At 49.9% G+C, this 18,022-nt stretch overlaps 7 protein-coding genes across 7 annotated transcripts; 6 read left to right on the top strand and 1 right to left on the bottom strand.

Moving 5' to 3' along the window:
- Positions 1-748: 748 nt before the first annotated feature.
- On the top strand, positions 749-2,281 carry J3458_012646 (uncharacterized protein; the record flags this gene model as incomplete). Its single annotated transcript, XM_007812699.2, has 1 exon — positions 749-2,281. One exon carries the CDS (start codon positions 749-751, stop codon positions 2,102-2,104), a length of 1,356 nt encoding a protein of 451 aa, XP_007810890.1. The 3' UTR covers positions 2,105-2,281.
- Positions 2,282-2,926: 645 nt separating this feature from the next.
- J3458_012645 (uncharacterized protein) lies at positions 2,927-3,304 on the top strand (the record flags this gene model as incomplete). Its single annotated transcript, XM_007812698.1, has 1 exon — positions 2,927-3,304. One exon carries the CDS (start codon positions 2,927-2,929, stop codon positions 3,302-3,304), a length of 378 nt encoding a protein of 125 aa, XP_007810889.1.
- Positions 3,305-4,767: 1,463 nt separating this feature from the next.
- J3458_012644 (uncharacterized protein) lies at positions 4,768-6,321 on the top strand (the record flags this gene model as incomplete). The annotated part of the gene is made up of 4 exons (XM_066120077.1): positions 4,768-4,941; positions 5,009-5,321; positions 5,372-5,999; positions 6,060-6,321. 4 exons carry the CDS (start codon positions 4,768-4,770, stop codon positions 6,193-6,195), a joined length of 1,251 nt encoding a protein of 416 aa, XP_065974899.1. The 3' UTR covers positions 6,196-6,321.
- A 672-nt stretch (positions 6,322-6,993) lies between these two features.
- On the top strand, positions 6,994-9,534 carry J3458_012643 (uncharacterized protein; the record flags this gene model as incomplete). The annotated part of the gene is made up of 3 exons (XM_066120076.1): positions 6,994-7,355; positions 7,412-9,265; positions 9,332-9,534. The coding sequence occupies 2 exons, from the start codon at positions 6,994-6,996 to the stop codon at positions 9,084-9,086; spliced, it is 2,037 nt and encodes a 678-aa protein (XP_065974898.1). The 3' UTR covers positions 9,087-9,265; positions 9,332-9,534.
- Positions 9,535-12,440: 2,906 nt separating this feature from the next.
- J3458_012642 (uncharacterized protein) lies at positions 12,441-13,040 on the bottom strand (the record flags this gene model as incomplete). The annotated part of the gene is made up of 1 exon (XM_007812695.1): positions 12,441-13,040. One exon carries the CDS (start codon positions 13,038-13,040, stop codon positions 12,441-12,443), a length of 600 nt encoding a protein of 199 aa, XP_007810886.1.
- A 1,175-nt stretch (positions 13,041-14,215) lies between these two features.
- J3458_012641 (uncharacterized protein) lies at positions 14,216-14,836 on the top strand (the record flags this gene model as incomplete). Its single annotated transcript, XM_007812694.2, has 1 exon — positions 14,216-14,836. One exon carries the CDS (start codon positions 14,216-14,218, stop codon positions 14,834-14,836), a length of 621 nt encoding a protein of 206 aa, XP_007810885.2.
- Positions 14,837-15,635: 799 nt separating this feature from the next.
- On the top strand, positions 15,636-17,072 carry J3458_012640 (uncharacterized protein; the record flags this gene model as incomplete). The annotated part of the gene is made up of 1 exon (XM_007812693.2): positions 15,636-17,072. One exon carries the CDS (start codon positions 15,636-15,638, stop codon positions 17,070-17,072), a length of 1,437 nt encoding a protein of 478 aa, XP_007810884.2.
- Between the last annotated feature and the right edge of the window lie 950 nt (positions 17,073-18,022).

The following is an 18,022-nucleotide window of genomic DNA, read 5'->3' as shown; positions in this document are numbered from 1 at the left end:
CGTTTGTATTTTCAGTTAGATGACTAGATTGTATCGACTAGAAACTTCTTGTTATTCAAGCTTCATAGCATAGCTGTCTACATGTGTACTCGCTTTGTCTTTACAGTAGAGACTGAATGGGAACTATACCACTTCCAACTGCACTATCATGTTCCATCATCAATACATGTGCATACGTTTCCGCCTTGGCAGCCGTCTTACCCGAACCAAAAGACATGTTCTTTACGAATTCTTGATTCAGTATTGGCCATTGTGAGTACCTTACTTGCAGACACGGCACGATTTGGCTGAATCAAGGAGACTACATGGCTGGACAGCCTCGGAGAATGAGAGGCTCCGAGGACTTGTCTGTCCTGCTCAAGGACATGGAGTGGGCACATCGGAGCAAGCCTCTGGAACTTGAGATTAATTTCGGCAGGGTTACCTGACAACCCCATCCGATGCAACTCCTCCCGCAGCCTTGTGGGACATGCCCCCTGCATACCAGGGCTGGTTGGATGAGACGTCGGTGTCTCGGCCTTTGCCATGAGCGCGAGATGAGTTTGGTCTCTATCAATCTAATCAATCCGTCTCGGCTGGCCCAGAGACACCGAACTATGGAAACCAGTACTAAACGCGGGACGCAACCTGCTTTCGTTACCATTATGTAATGAGCACATATGAAAGGAATCGGCAACATGGGCCCGCTCATCTTCTACTTCTTCTTGTTGGGGTTGCGTTTTGATGCTCAATCACCTCGGCCGACACCATGCAGACGCCAACAATCACCAAGTCAGAGGTTCCCAGCCCGGAACCGTCCTCGCTACTCGATACTGATGCCCGACCTGTATCAGAAGACAGCAATATTGTACAGGAAATCCCGACAGATGCGGCCGAGAAACCCCAAGAAAATAGGGGGCCGCCTCCAGACGAAGGCCTGGTAGCATGGTTTCATGTTGCCTGCAGTTTCGCTCTCTTCTTCAACTCCTGGGGAATTCTCAGCACGTTTGGCGTTTTCCAGACGCATTACGAGTCTGGGGACATTTTCACCGCTTCATCGTCGAACATTTCCTGGATTGGAGCCATACAGTACTGCTTGGCCATGATGACGGGATTCTGGGCTGGCCCCGTCTACGATCGGGGATATCTTCGCCTGCTCATTTTGCTGGGAAGCTTTGGAGTCGTTCTCGGCCATGTAGCACTCAGCTTTTGCAAGACGTACGCCCAGGTCTTGCTCGCCGAGGGATTTTGCATCGGCATCGGCGCGGGCTGCCTGTTTGTCTGCGCCGTGTCGATTCTGCCCGGCTATTTCACGTCCAAGTTGGGCCTGGCAATCGGCATCGCGTCCTCGGGGTCTGCCATCGGCGCCGTCGTTTACTCCGTCGTCGCGTCGAAGCTGCTGGAGCAACTCGGCTTCAGCTGGATGGTGCGCGTTCTGGGCTTCATTGCTCTGGGGATTCTGGTAGTGCCCATGGTTGGCATGAGAATCCGCGCCCCTTCGTCAAAACGTCGGGGTTTCGTTGATCGGTCTGCGTTTACCGACATGCCATACTTGATCTTCGTGGTCGGCACCTTTTTTGCCTCGGCGAGTCTATCTACCATCAACTCTTACATATCCTTCTTCGCGGAAAGCAGCAAGCTCGCGTCTCACGACATGTCGTTCTACATGGTCGCCATTCTCAACGCAGCATCATTCTTGGGCCGCATTATTCCGAATTTCGCGTCGGACCATTTTGGCCCACTCAACGTTATTTTCCCGTGTTCCCTCATTACGGGACTCTTGTCTTTGTGCACTATGGCGGTTCACTCCCTGGCGGGCGCCATCGTGATTGCTATTTGGCTGGGGTTCTTCAGTGGCGTCTTCATTGCCATGCCTCCAGTGTGCTTTGCCAGCCTGACGCAGGACAAGAGGAACATTGGGACTCGCATAGGCATGGGCTACAGTTTGGCCGGGCTGGGATACCTTGCTGGAGCACCAGCTGCAGGGAGAGTCTTGCACTCCTCCGACTGGCTCAACTGGCACGCCTTGTGGCTATACTGTGGATTGCTTTCCATAGCTGCTGGCTTGACGTACTTGACAGTACGAGTCTCAAAGGTTGGATTCAGGATCTTTGTCAAGGGGTGACAACGGTGCTGCGACCCGGACCAGTGAGACGAGCAGAGACATGATTAGATAGCCGTGATACAGTGACAGTGGATGACGAGAGCAGGTAGACGTCTCAATCAATTGATAAGTTAATATCCATACGGAGAAACGTTGTTTATATTGGCGTAACTGGGCATTCAGTGGCTCTGCCCTGCCCCTGCCCATATTTTGTTATTCGGGCCTCGGCGAAACTGAATGTTTGCCGCTTTATGCAAGCCGCTCTTGGCTGTCACAGGGGTACTATGCCATCGCTTACTCCGTAACTCGGACCCATTCTACGTAGCACTTGAGTTGTGTATGGCTTGCTCATTGGCAAACATCAATCTGGGCGGTTGTCAGGAAATTCCGAGCGCTCGAGGCCATTCGACCAGGCTTTACCCTGTACTTTTATGACATTCTGGTATTAAGACAAGGCAGACGAACAACATGATGTTGTTTTTCCCAAGTTTGAGGTTGCGGATTGATTGATAATCTTGTCCGTGTGGCGGCGTTACGGCTCAAAGGAAAAGTACACAGATACATACCAAGGGAGAACGAGTGGGTTTGTTGAGAGTAATGCCGGAGTATTTTTTTTTCGACCTGTCGGGGTCTCTATCGCGATGTTGCATAGCTAGCCAGCATACAGTATCAAATGGTGAGAGACAATCCAGTCGCCTATTTATACAAAACTGCCGACCGAGTCGCATTACACAACTATATTGCGGCTCAATAACCCATCACATCTGAGCTCCAAAAAGAGAAACATTGCCTCCTTGCGAACAGACTCAATTAGTTTTTCCTTCATCATCTATAAACAACAACATGTCTGCTACCAAGAATGAATGGCTCATCATGATCCAGGACCGTCCTGGTGTTCTCCAAACACGATACGCCAATACGCCCACCCATATCGCTTACTACAAGCCCGTCCGTGAGCAAGGGCAATTAATTTTCGCCGGGCCCATGCTAAGCGCCCACCCTCAGAAAGCAGGCGATCCCCTGAACATAGTGGGAAGCATCTTGGTTCTCAATTTGGACACTCTGGAAGACGTTTGGAAGCTGCTGCGTGAGGATCCGTTTAACAAAACGGGAGTTTGGGACTTGGACAAGACGACCATCACGCCGTTCAAGTCGACTGTGAGGACTCCATTTTGGTCCAACTTGAGAGACTTGCTTTCACTTGGCTCAAAGAACGAGTAGACACATGAAGGCTGGGCCGATGCTGGCATGAGTCAAAGTCAACTCAACAACTCAACGTTGGATAATGGGCAGGTCTTGTTTTTTTTTTTTTTTTTCAATTTGTATTTGGGGCAATGCGTTTCATAATGAACCCTAGCCTAACGCAGAAAGTGGACATTGCGATCCAACTCGCTCGGGCTTATCACGCATAGATGTTGATAAGACATTGCAGACAGCACTGAGGATTGGCCTGTAAGCATGCCGCAGGCGATGCTTTTCATCATCATTGACTACTAGGAGTCATTTACTCTGCAAATAACGTTGCTGAATCTCCATATATCTCAAAATGATACCCCACATACATCTTGGTGATGGGGGTTAGAGCGCATTGTTCCAGTGACATGAGGGTTATGGGCGGAGATGCCTTCCAGCCGTCTCGGCCGAGAGCGTCCCCCGTGCATAGTTCTTGCGACATATTTCCCTACCCTGCAATCGACATACTCGAGAGAAGTAGCTCAGGATATGAACTAGTGAGACTGATGTTGAATGGTTACATGGAGTCTCAAAAATCGCCGCCCCATATACTGGATACGGATCTTCTTGTGCAGAGTGAGTAGAATTGCGCTCACCTTGTGGGCTTGTTGTGTCGTGCGACAAAGACGTCTATCCCCATATTAATGTGACGGGGAAAATACAATGCCACGACCCTGGCTTTCCTTGTCATCCTCCTGCTACCAAATGCCAACCGCTGCCCGTCTCACCTTGAATTGCCTAATCGGGACATTGCAAGTTCCGAGTACGTGGCCTGGCTAGGAACAAACCATGTCGCCTGTGTGGGAGCAACGACTCCGTTCTCACCAAAATCGTCTCGTCAACACCTGTCAATTTCTGTGTTCGTACGATTTGATTACGCGGCCTCGTGTAATGGATCTAGATGGGACTATACTGTAAGCCCCGGCAAGGAACGGCCAACGCCAAATCAACGGCATCCCCTAAACCAAACCACATGGAGTAAAAGCCATGTTGGCTTTTCTTTTTCGTCTTCATTGATATACTTGATTGGCATGAAGAATGAAAAAGGTCCCACGGCAATGGTTACGTGTGGAGTTCTAATTTCACAACGGCTTACAGAAGCAATTGCGTGATGGCCGAACTCGGCACCCCGCCTGAGCTTTCTCTTCAACCTGGAGATTCAAGTACGACTTGCCGCAGATTTCTTTCAACCGAGTATTCTCATCCTATATCCGAGTTGAATCCTCGAAATGTCAGACTCAATAGACCAACAGGCGGGCCAAGCATCGGCGAAAGGCGGCGACTTGAAGCTGCATCACGTCAACGCCTAAGGCGCAACTAGCAAGAATGACGTGAGTTTGCAAAGTCAACAAGTCGCCAGTCTACCGGTGCGGCAGAAGTGGTATCAATGGTTCTCGCCCAGCGACACGCCAGAAGAGAGGCGCCTGATTCTCAAGCTGGATGCATTGATCATGATATTTGTGTTTCTTGCGTACTGGGCGAAAGTCCTTGACCAGTCAGCTACCAGCGCTGCCTATGTCAGCGGCATGAAGGAGGATTTGAAGCTCTTTGGTAACGAACTCAACTACCTAAACACAACGTACATGGTCGGATTCATTACGTTGCAAATACCTCTCACCCTCCTCGTTAGTACAGACCAAGACCGACAAGCGCATGGCAGCAAAGGCTCCAACTAACTACCTCTATCAACAGATGACGCGCTTCTCCGCCAGCTATTTCATCCCCGCGGCGGACTTGATCTGGGGAGTACTGACGCTGGCCCAGTACAAAGTCACCAGTGTTCAGCAGCTCTACGTGATCCGCTTCTTCATTGGTGCCGCGGGCAGCCTCTTCTTTCCCGCGGTGCAATGGTATCTCGGATGCTGGTACAAACGGTCGGAACTCAGCCGTCGAGGGGCGCTGTTTTTCATTGCCAGCCAGGTTGGCAGCATGAGTTCGGGATACATCCAAAGCGGAGCGTATGCATCTCTATCGAGGGGTGGAGATGGCTCTACATCATCTGTGAGTCTGAAGCGTGACCCGGAGACTGGTAGACCCGGTCGCTAACCGTCGTAGGCTTCTCTTGCACGATTCCAGTTGCCATTCTGGGCTTCCTCACACTGCCTGGTCAACCTGACAAGCCCAAGTCATGTTTCCTCACCCCAAGAGAAATCCAAGTCGCTCAGGAGCGCATGGCTGCCGAGAACCGCGAGCCCCGTAAACCACTGACATTTTCAGTAGTGAAGTCGGTGCTTGTGGGCTGGCACTTTTGGATCCTCGTATCCTTTGCCTTTTTCTTCTCCCAAGCAGACGGTGTCTCTTCCAACAGCGGGCTTGCGCTGTGGCTGAAGGAGGAAGGATACAGCGTGGAATCCATCAACACCATTACAACAGTGTCGCCAGCCGTGACGATAGCATCTTCAATCGTCTGCGGCATCTTGTCCGACGCTTACGATGCAAAAGTATCCTTGATTGCAGTGACAGCTGGCTTGAATATCTTTGCAAGCATCATCCTGGCCATCTGGAACGTTCCCACCGGCCTCAAGTTCTTTGCATTCTTCCTGTCGGGAACCGCCGATGGCATCGCAGCCGTCATCTATGCTTGGGCCAACGAAATCTGCGCCTCGAATGCAGAAGAGCGCGCCATCGTAATCAGTAGCATGAACACGATCGGCAACGCTTTTGGAGCGTGGCTTCCGCTGTTGTAAGTCTGTTCCCTCGATAACAGGACGAGATGTTGATTTTGGCTAACTGTTCCGTACAGCGTGTGGAAGACAGTTGATGCACCGCGATACTTGATTGGATATAATTGGACTATTGCTCTTGACGTTTGCATGTTGATTATGCTTTTTGTGTTGCGAGCGTTCTGGAATCGAGAAAAGACGAACCTCAGGACTTGAATCGGCGTTGATACGATATCAATTGAGAGGCATTAAACAGTATGGGAATTTCTGCGTATATAGTGCAGATGGTGATTGCCGGTGCCGTCTCTTCGCAAATGTGTCTTCTTGATGAATGACAGGCCACAACTTAACATGAACTTTAAAGGGCATATTTACGATAGTGACGCCCGGTCATTTTGGGCTCTGGCGGTGGCTGATGTTGCCAGTAAATCATACTCGACGGGCTGGTACTGTATAGAAGTCGACAGTCATATAAGGAAGTGGCTACCTTTAAGTCATGTTGGCACCAAGCTGGCCCTTGGTTGAATACAGCGCTTCAGAGATTTGAAGCCTCTCTCATACAGTCCCCAAGTGGTGGCTTGTCGCATGTTGCTTTTGATGAATTCGAGCTCCCTCGGGAAGGACACGAAAGCTAGTTTTCACGGTTTCATTTCGTATTTATCATTCGAATGACCTTATAGTTCGTTTCGGCAGCTTATCAATTGTTTCCGCATATCATATTGGTGGCGATATGACCAACGCAGCGCTGTCTTCAGCAAAGTGACGGGGAAGTCGATGCCATCACGGAGTCCACCCCTGCTACATGAGAATCCTGTCTATACAGGGCTGAAGCTGGTCAAACCGGGGCAATAAAATGTCCTATTCGCGTAAGATATCATTCATGACACGTGATAAGGACCCAGGTAAGCAGCCATCGGTCCCCCTCGGGTCAACAAGAAATCACTCGGGAATCACCTAAACCGCTTCGTTACCCCGCCGCCATGTTCACGAGAATTCGGATTGAAGTCAGTCATCATGCCATATTGCCATCGTTGCAGGACACTCACTGCCAAAGAACTGCGGGAAAATGACTTGCCGTTTCATCCTAATTCACGCTCCTTGAAAGACAGTGCAGACAGGGGATGCGAGTTTTGCTTTGTTTGTTGGAGCGCATTCAAAAAGGACGCAGCCAAATACGTGGATAGACTTTTGCGTGGCGAATCGCCGTTCCCTGGAGGATCGGAATGGACGCCAGCGATATGGCTGAACGGGAACCAATTCGGCCATCCCACCTCTGGCGATACCATTGCAGTTAGTTGCGGGAGGCGAGGCCCCAAGTCAGAATTTTGGCCAGAGGTGAATCCGGAGCCCATCGAAGCAGTGTTGGAGGTGTACGAGTACGTGCCACAGTCGAAGACGATATATGAACCGGCAAGCTCACTGACTTGCCCAGGGAACCGGGCACTCCGTCCAAGTACAATATCAGGGGGCGAAGAAGCACATCGTATCAAAATCCCGAGCTCCATGTCGCTCTCATAAAGCAATGGATGGCCACATGTCGCGCCCATCACCCTCACTGCTCACTTACAAGGGGATCCGAAATGCCCACCAGAGTAATCCATGTTGGGGATCCCGCCAACAACAGACAGCCAAGGCTCGTTCCCACTGCTGAACGTGGCATTTCTGAGCCATATGCCGCCCTGTCGTACTGCTGGGGTCCCAACACGGCTGATGCTCCAAAACTGACTGACGCCACGTACTCCTCCTTCGTACAGGGCATCAACGAGTCCAAGCTGTCCAAGTCGCACGAGGACATGATACATCTTGCCCGCGCTCTCGGTATCAATTACGTCTGGATAGACGCTCTATGCATCATCCAGTTCAACACGGCCGACTGGGAGCGCGAATCGAAACGCATGGCTGTAGTTTACGGAAACGCTGCGCTAACCGTTATAGCTGGGCGGTCATCAGACTCGAAACACGGCTTCATAGCGAACAATTCAGAGCAAAATAGGATATTCTGTGAATTACCTAAAGAAGAGTCAGAAAAATCGACAATCATGGTTGGTCTGAAGAGATCCCCTGGGATCGGCCCGACTTCGACCAGGGCATGGTGTTTCCAAGAAAGGCTTCTCAGCCAACGGGCCGTTATTTTTGGCGTAGAACAACTCAGGTTCTCTTGCAGGTCGGGATCAGTGTATGAGGACGGCTTGAAGACCACTGGGAATGCCGGTTCGAAGCTGCTGGGATTAGCACCAATAAAACCACCGTCTCAGAATGAGCAGCACGTAATGCATGAGGCCTTGAAAGAGTGGTATGGGCTTTTGTTTCCGTATACCAAGTGCCAGCTTTCTAATCCGCACGATGCTTTCGCCTCTTTGGCTGCCATAGCACAGCAAGCCGCCACCGTCCTCAAGTCGCGCTACCTGGCCGGCATCTGGGAATGTGATATTGTGCGAGGGTTGATGTGGCGGCCTACATACCACGTCACACCTAATTGGAAGCCAACTACGCGGCCAAAGCCTACGTCATTAACAGGGCCTTGTCAAAATATTATCCGCGCACCATCTGGGTCATGGCTTTCTGTTGAAGGAGAAGTATCACAGGAGTCGTTTATTCCTCCCAAGGTGGCCTTGTATAAGGATCAGTCGAATTTAAAGATTCGACCCATATCTCTTCATCCAGATAAGTGGTCAGAGGATTCCGAGTGTGGAGTGGACAAGCTACACATGCCAGCCTGTGAATTACGATTCATGGGACGTGTGGTCGGGGCCCGAGTACTTGAAGAATCACCCAGGTTGCGCTACACTGGCCTCAGAAAGTCGATACAAAAGCCCGTCAGAACATTAACACCCGGAAAATACAGCGTGTTGTTAGTGGGAACTGGAGCTCCGGGTGGTAGACTGGACTCAGATGAGCTCCTAAATAATGTAACCGCCCTGGGACACTTTGATGTCCAGGAAGAAAGAGTGGGTGTAAGCCACGTTTATTGCTTACAACTTACTCCAAAGTATGGACTCATCCTCAAGAAAAACTCTAATGGGTCATATAGCCGTCTTGGGTGGTTCATGCTAGAGCAAGATGAATGGTTTAGGAGTCAAGTTGAGACGGATGTGAGACTTCGATAAATCATCGAGGCACCCCGAAAAGAGACAAAATACACCTGGTTTCACACACACACGCCAGCAGGGAAGTAAACTTACCTAGTCGAATGAGTTTTCACTCCGTCTTTCCATTACCGTAGGCTTCGGTGTTGGTGTCGAGTTCAGTCCAGACCACGGTATCGGGATAAGTCTTGGCTCGGCAGGTACGGCGTGGATAATGAAATAACCGATATGACAAGGTCCATGTCCCTTGCTGATGTGCACATTAGACCGGTTGAACATAGTACATTCAGTTCTACCCAAGATTCACCTGCGATAAAGTCCTTCATCGGAAGAGTATACGAGGTGGATTAGAAGCCATAGTCCACAGAAACCAGCCGGCTCCGCGCATACTCCCACCGATACCTGTACCAACCCCCAGGACTGATCCTCGCATGGCAATGAGAGCTGTTTCACCGCTAGTTGACCCGCCAGCTGAAAGCCCAATACTGTGTGGGTTTGGGGTAAAAGATGGAAGAGTGGCTTCAAGATGCATGATGGCTTGAGATTGGTTCGTTTTGCCGCAGAACCCTGCTCCTGCTGCGCGCAGAATAGCCATCATTTGACAATCCTAAACATCGTATGTCCTAGTGTCCAAGTAGCCAACACTGGACTCATGTCCAGCTAATGGCACATGTTCCTTGATGCTGATGGGAGCGTGCAGGGGACCAACTGTGTTGCCGGCACATTTGAAGTGATCCTCCGTCTCCCTGGCAGCTGCAAGGCCTCGTCCATGAACCATTCCGTGGGGGGTGATGTGACTTGGTAAGCAATGATGGCCCTTTTGGCAAATGCCTTGATAACCTCAGTTGCCGTAGACTGTTCAGAGGCAATTGCCCTGCTAGTGCGACGGTATCGTATTTTGCTGTGATTGCAATATCCTTGGGTGTGAGGAGACCACATTCCCGTGGAACGTTGCTCACGTTTACCGGCGGGCTATTGATAGGTTCTCATGGGGGGCGAAGGTCTAGAGGAATAGTATCTGTGAACGTAGCAAGAATTAACTCCCTTTTGGTTCCGAATTCGGCATTCCCACACAATCTGCAACCGCATTGAACCAGCAGGAGAACTTAAGAGGGCATTCGGGATTGAGGACACAATGGTGGTTACAAACAAATAGCGAGTGAGAGCGTGGTCTCTTTCGACTAGTTCCCGCGTAGGCTTCTCTTGGGCATAACTAATACCTTGACTTAGCATTGCTCAGTCTTATATCCAGAGAGCCATTCAAGCTTGATGAGAAGGAGGGGCGGACTTCCCACGCTCCCGAGTTCCCTAGTTCCCTAGTTCCCGTGATGCAAACGTCGGGTTTCCTGGAATGATGAGCCGCGCGGGCCGGGATGATGCTGCTCAACTATTAACCAGTCAGCTTAACCGCGCCGATACGATTCTATACCTGAGAGAGAGCTCCCAATTGACTATCCTTGTAGGCTTCACCCAGTGTGCGTGTACACGGACACTCATCGTATCGCAAGTACGCAGAGAACAAATTATTGCCAACTTTTACTTGCTGGCTAAGCTTGAGTCATGAGTTGCAGGTTCTCAGGCTTTTTAGCACTTCATGATCAGCCACTTGTTGTTGATTGGTAAAATATTGGAGCCCCAAGACAACTGTAATCCGTGACAATAGGTCCGTGTCACTGGGTTGAATTCCCTCCCGTTCCGCTATGGTAGATATCTCGACATGCCCGGAACACGATACGTATGGATTCCGTAGTTCGCACGAACGGAGGGCCCACCGCTGTATTCTGTATAAATCAATGTTCGGAGCTTTAGAAATAGTATATATATATACGTATGATGCTTGTACTACCATTTAAATTGGAAAAAAAAAAAAAAAAAAAAAAAACCCAAAAACAACTTAATATATATACACACACACACATATATATATATAATGTGTGTGTGTGTGTGTGTGTGTGTGTGTGTGTACTCTTTCTCCCCGGATCAAGCAGCTACCAAACTGTCGAGCGGCACCAACTGGTTGCTTATCAGCACGACGAAATACTTGTGGTGGACTTGTCGATGCTTCGCTCATCCCTAACGCCCATGCAAATCTATTCTAAAATTCCTTTAGTTGCTTTCTTGCCGTTTAACTCTACTGCATGTACCCAACATTACCTGTCGGGAATAGCATCAGCTACTCCGCATCCCAAGGCTGTGTCTAGCACAATTCATCTTGTTAACCTTCGCGGTGCTGCAGCAGGAGAAGTCAGGATCACGGAACTTGTCCCTAAACCAAGTGGCAATCCCGAAGTTCCGCTTAATTGGAGCCGTCTGCGAAAGTACAAGGTGGTGGCGATGGTTCTTGTCTATACTCCTGGAGCAGGCAGACGAGTCTGCAGTACTCTGTACTGTCAGATATCACAGAGGACACAGGAACTTCCACGGCGGCCTTTGTTCAAGGAACAGGCGTCATGTTCCTTTTCATAGGATGGGGCTGCCTCCTGAGACCTTCAGTTGCGTATCTGGCGGATCCATCGCCCTTTCATATAACGTTGACTCCTTCAAGGATATCAGCGGAGAGTCTACAACATCTGTCATAGTTATTCGCAATACTCTGGGCTTTGCTACCTCGTATGGCATTACTCCATGGTACACTAACATGGGTCTTCAAGACTGTTTCATCGTAGCTGGGATTTTGTTGCTAGGATGTTCTAGTTCGTTCTTGCTCATGATATGGAAGGCCAAGTATCTCCACCGGCAGTCTGCGAGGAGGTATTCGGAATATGCTGGAAAGTCGTTTCACTCTGTGGAATAGATATTATAGACTCAGATATCCCGGTGTAGGCGGACGGACATTGACTGTTGCAATATGAGTCGCCAATCGACTTGGCATTATTTATCTCGTACTAATGTGGCCATAGAAAAATATTAGCATAGCATAAAATGATTATAGACTCAAGACTGAGCAGTGTTTTTGCTTGCACCTGACGGCGGTCGCCAAATGGTGTTGTAGCTCTTGTAACAAGAGCATGCAACGTTCCATTACCGACTCTTCCAAATAACAGCAGCTCATTTTGACCATCCAATTCAACACGAAGAAGGTTAAAGAAGGAAATGACTGCCGACTCGAATTATCGAGTGCTTCATCACAAGTCTTGAGAATCGCCTAAACTTTCCTTCGTGAAACGCTCCAATTTCGATGAGACCGGGGTGGATGCAAGCTACAACTATGTTATGCCTGGACTATAGACTGGTTGTTGCGTATGAGCTTGTGAGCTTGACATCTCGGAATGGAGACGATATGGCGAGCCTGGCACGTCGATCCGAGGCTAGAATATTCGCTCGTCACTCGATCAGACCGCAGTATCGGAATACCACAAAGTTCTGACAGGTTTCTCAGTGGCCTTTCATCTTGCCGCAGTGAGTACAGTAGTCCATATCTGCACGCCGTGCCAATATTTCGTCAAAGGTCACAGCCCGACCCAGCACTTGCGAATGAGCCGGCATGCTGGTGTTCCCCTGGGAAATGGGAAAAGTGTTCCTCCGTAGATTGTGAGTGGTCCTACGCTCAATCTGCGTCCCTCGAAAGTACCCAGAGAGTCTGGAGAGACTACCCGTCACCTTGCCAATATGTTTCCTGTGCCGCGTCGGCTCACAGCACCTCTCGGCGTCCTGGTCCTTTGACTCAGCTTCTGCCCCTTGAATAAGCTCACACTCTTCGTCTCCATCTCCTTCTTCTTCATCACTATCGCGTGCATCTTTCACCATCTTATCGACTCGAGCGGTATGTGGCGTATCAACGACAGGCACCGTCTGGACACTTGGTGATGCGTGAACGCGCCTCAGGGGCCCATATCGTCGGCCAGGTCTGCTCTCCCAATATGAGCCGGACCTGTCTTGGAAGGTGTAGGACTCGGTATCGGCGTCATAGCCGACACGGGTGATGCCTTCCGGCAGGCGCTCGTAATCGGGGTCAAGATGCGACCAGCGACCCATGGACGCGTGAAGGGTGGTTCCTTATCAAGCAGAAATTGAACCACAAAAGGCCTTAATAGGCATGCTTATTGATATGATAATTTTTGAGGGGCTGAACCGTAGGATAAAAGCTGTGAAGAGTTTAAATGTATGCCGACCTGTCGGGTAAACGGGGAATGCTCACGACGCTTCTATGTGTTTTGTCTCGACATACGTGTGCGCCGATTGCGAAGCGGCTCGTTCGAGGTTCATATCACGTACCTAGGTAGATGTGGCACCAGATGTCATTATATTCTTAAACCCAGGTCCTACTTCAAGGCACTTGACCGGCCGAAGTGGCAGGTTCGAGTTCGTTTCCCGGGCTAGTCTTGGTGGCAGAGTTCCCAGCTTCGCTAACGCTACGCGTACTTGTACGATCGCAGACATGGACGTATCATTTCACGAAATGGTAATGCAGGTGTCAGCTTTGTCCTTCACAGGTTCGGTCGCACGGATAGCCGATTGGCCTTGCCCTGTCGTAGCGAATGCAGCTGATCAGCCATGTGTAAGGCTTGCAGCCAGTCAATGACCAGAACACCTCACCATCCCGTTGGGTTTGTGATACAGTACTCCGTAGTTGTATCTGCTTTGTGATGCAACCATCATAGCAATGGTGGTTCATGGCAACCGAAGCCCGATCCCCTCGTTCTTCGCAGGACTTGCCTGAAAGTAAGTTGTGATAACTTACGGGCTTAAGCGGCATTTACTGTCAAAGATCGACCTTGCAGGCTGCAATGTCTCGGACCAGACTCTTTTACCTACACGCATTCGGGGACATCGCTGGAGTCTGGAACGGCACAACGTTTTGTTCTTACTAGAGGCGGCGGCGCCCGTCTGTGGCATGAGTAACGGGCATACAGCGTCCCGTAGAATCGCGAGAAAATGTCGCATGTTAATGAATGATGCAGTAATAGCTACCCATGCACAGTCTCTGTAAGGTTGCCACTGTTTGGAGGACTAGGCTGTCTCAGGGAAGCGCCGACATCATTGTAACACAGCGACGTCACATCATGTAATCACAAACGTAGGCTGTCATTGAGTTATTCGTTTTCGATAACTAAACAGGCTGCTTTTGGGTAGCTTCCTGGAATACGGCTTCAATACTTCATCATGCAAATTATCGTCGTCAACCAGTCCTAAAAGAAGCTTGTCTTACCATGAACACGTCCAGAGAAGTCAGCCATAAGCGCTTCAAGCTACGCAAAAGGCTTCTCTCAGAAACGTACGCCTTGGTCCCCGAAACAACTGGCGGCGGCACTGACTACTCGATGGACGTCAAACCACGCACAAACTCCAAGATGCCCTTTATGTTCCTGTCTGAAGGCAAGAGTGTAGTAGGTAGCGTTCGCAGGCCAATGGACTCGGCAACATTTGAGATTAAACTCGGAAATACCGAAAACAAGGCCCAAGGGGAAGAATGGAGATTCATGCATCGTACAGGACGTAAAGAAGGCACATGGACAGTTCCCAGCTCTGATACTGGCGGCATGAAGGAGTTTGCATGGGAGGGGACTATCGATGTTGCTACTGATGGAATATCGCCCGGGCTGAGTCGACCAGGATACAAGCTAGTTGACGTGTCTAATGACGAGTCAGATGAGGCGCTGGCAGTTTTCACGCCCACGAAAGGACTATCAAAAAGCGGTGTGCTTCAGCTGAATGTGAACTGGAGAGAGGAATTTGAGCGCATGGTAATTTTGACATTCATGTGCGTGTACGATCGTATATCGACACAGGCTACTGATGCAATTGGTAGAGGAGCTGCTGGAGGTTTCTAGTTTCATTCTTCAAGACGTTGTGAATAATGATGTGTCTATTTGTATCACTGATAGGGGTATTATTCTGGCAGCAAGACCATTTTCAGGTGCATAACCCTGTTGTGATATGCGTCGAAGCGTAACCGCGCGCTTCTTCGTAGACCAACCGCATCTACGACGCACCCGTCGAACTTTCCATACCCAAACCGCAGCTCGTCGGTTGCTTGTTTGTTCTCCAACTGATACAAACACCCTTCGAGAGCCCACCAGCAGCGCCATCAAGACGTCGCAGCCAGTCGAGATACTTAGGTAACTTTCTTAAGCCTTGGTCTTCACGAATTTCTTTTCTGACTGCAATAGTTTTTCCATCTCTGCGCCTTTAATATGGATCAGACGGAGCAACAGTGGACGCTGCGGACTCCACGGAGCCGAGTGTGCCGGAGGAATGAAGTTACATGAGCGGCCCGGACCCGTCACGACATAATATTCTTCACCTTCATACCCTGGGTTATTATTTCAGATCACTACTAGTATCTCTTGGCCATGGGCCATATCAAGCTGGAGAGGTGAAACTCAACAATGCTGTTGCGCCGCCAGCAAGCTTCCCCGCACAGCCACAAGATTTATTTCGTATAAATCCGCTTGCATCCTCATTTAACCTTTCCTTCGCCATCAAGTTCGATTCAATGTATTATCTATTCCATCATTCAAATTGTTAATGCTAACCGGGCGCCGATCATTGTACCTTCAGCCGTCCAAATTATCACGGCTTCTTGTCCACTGTCACGGATACAACTATACCATCTCACGACGATTCGGCATGTCTACGCACTATGACGCCGTAGTCATTGGCTCCGGCCAAGGCGGAACGCCTCTTAGCATCGCATTCGCACAAGCCCGGCAGAAGACAGCACTGATCGAGAGCACACATATCGGCGGCTGCTGTGTGAATGAGGGCTGCACACCAACCAAGAGCATGATTGCCTCTGGGCGAGTAGCCTATTTGACTAGGCGAGGACCCGACTACGGCGTTCTCAATCCGCAGCTTGATTCCGTACGTGTCAGCATGGAAAAGGTGAGGCAGCGCAAGCGCGACATCGTTGATAGTTTTCGTTCTGGCAGTGAACGCAGGCTTCGCGACGCTGGCGTGGACGTCATCATGGGCTCTGCCAGATTTGTGGACGAAACAACTATCAAAGTGAGCTGCCAGGACGGTGCAGATAAAACTCTTGCTGCTGATAAAATCTTCATCTGCACTGGCGAGCGGCCCGCGGTCCCGAAGCTCGTCGGCCTCGATGCTGCGGGATTCCCCCCGGGTACTCTTCTTAATTCCACTTCTATTCAAGAACTCGGTGTGATTCCATCGCATCTTATCGTAGTCGGAGGTGGCTATGTTGGTCTTGAGTTTGGCCAGCTCTTCCGGCGCCTAGGTGCCGAGGTGACCATCATTCAGCGAAATTCCCAGCTGCTTCCGCGCGAAGATTCCGAGGTAGCTGAGAAGATGCTTGAAGTCCTCAAACAGGACGGCATCAGAATCCTTCTCAAAACGTCCCCGACCGCCGTTCGCGCCACCGGCAACAATGACCCGACCAAGGCTGTTGTTGTCTCTACCTCTGGCCCTGATGGCACATCGGAATTCACTGCATCCCATATTCTATTCGCTGCAGGCCGGATTCCCAACACGGAAACTCTCAATCTCGACGCAGCTGGTATAAATACCAACACTCGTGGTCACATCGTTGTTGACCAGACCCTGCAAAGCTCCAACCGGCGTGTGTGGGCACTTGGTGATGTCAAGGGGCCGCCGGCCTTCACGCACGTTTCCTATGACGACTATCGTCTGCTGCGGGCCAATTTGCTCGAGAAGGACTCCCATCCTACGGCTCTCACTACGGTAGATCGTATTTTGCCTTACGTCGTCTATACAGACCCGCAGCTCGCTCACGTCGGCCTACATGAACACGAGGCGCGAGCCAGGTTTCCCAATGCCAAGATCCAGGTCGCAACTATGCCCATGGCATATGTCGCACGAGCTTTGGAGACGGATGAATCAAGGGGGATGATGAAGGCCGTCGTCGATGCCGATACGCAGAAGATATTGGGGTTTACGTGCTTTGGGCTGGAGGGCGGCGAGGTCATGAGCGTAGTGCAGATGGCCATGATTTCAGGTAGCAAGTGGACAGCACTTAGAGATGCCGTCTGGGCTCATCCATCCCTGGCAGAGAGTTTGAACAACATCTGGGGTTCGTTGAAATAGGTTGCCAAGATATGTTCCGAGAAAAGTATGCTTTATGCGGGAAAATATTTAATGTGTAATACCGACTTTATCTCTTTGTCGACTTTCTCCATCCACATCCGGAGGGGAACAAATGTGCTGCATAATTTCTTGCGAGTTATCGCAGTTTCACGACAGGCTCACTCATATATCAAGTACAAGTGACAATATGATTAGATGTAGCCGTCATAATAGCTACGAGCCAATGTGTCAACTCACTACAAATCGTACTTTGACACTATTGTGTTTCCTTTTCGAAGCCAGATCATCAGAGCTATACACCACGTTGTCAAGTGACTAACCTGGTCTGCCCTTGAGGATGATTCAGCGCCAAGCGGCGCTATATTAACCCGACACTACTATCTCGACCGAATTTCATCAGAATTTAAAAGTCCTCACAAGCTCCGAGATCGAAAACGGTTGTGGGCCATACCTATTCCGCAAGCCCTGAATCCATGTTATCTGATCTAGTGACTCCTCATTCACACTTGTGAGGTCTTACTATAGTAGCTACAGAGACGCTTTATTATCAGATCTACTATAGTCCAAACTTTGTAAACTACTAAAACGCTGCTACTCGGCATTTCGGCAGACCAGGGCTACCGATGATCCATCTATCGTAGATGAGATTAAACACTGCCTTTCCCGTATTTAGAATGCCAGGCTTCCGACATTTTCATTTTCATTCCCTTCCTGTTTATCATAGCAATAATGGAAACTACGCTGATGTGCTCTATTTTATTCGGGGCTTTAGTTGTCCTGCTTATTCTTCGTCTCCCCATCTATTACCCTACCCAGATTGCCTGCCCGCTGATTTTGGAACTTGGGTCAACTACTTTTACGCGAATTTGCGTACACCACTATGAGATTCTTTGGATATCACAAAACATTGGACCAGACAGCACCTGAGAGACGTCAGACCGCATTGACTA

The sequence above is a fragment of the Metarhizium acridum genome (genome assembly GCF_019434415.1).
Source record: "Metarhizium acridum strain ARSEF 324 chromosome Unknown scaffold_269, whole genome shotgun sequence".
NCBI classification, from domain to species: Eukaryota; Fungi; Ascomycota; class Sordariomycetes; order Hypocreales; family Clavicipitaceae; genus Metarhizium; species Metarhizium acridum.
This window is presented reverse-complemented; position numbering and strand designations above follow the sequence as displayed.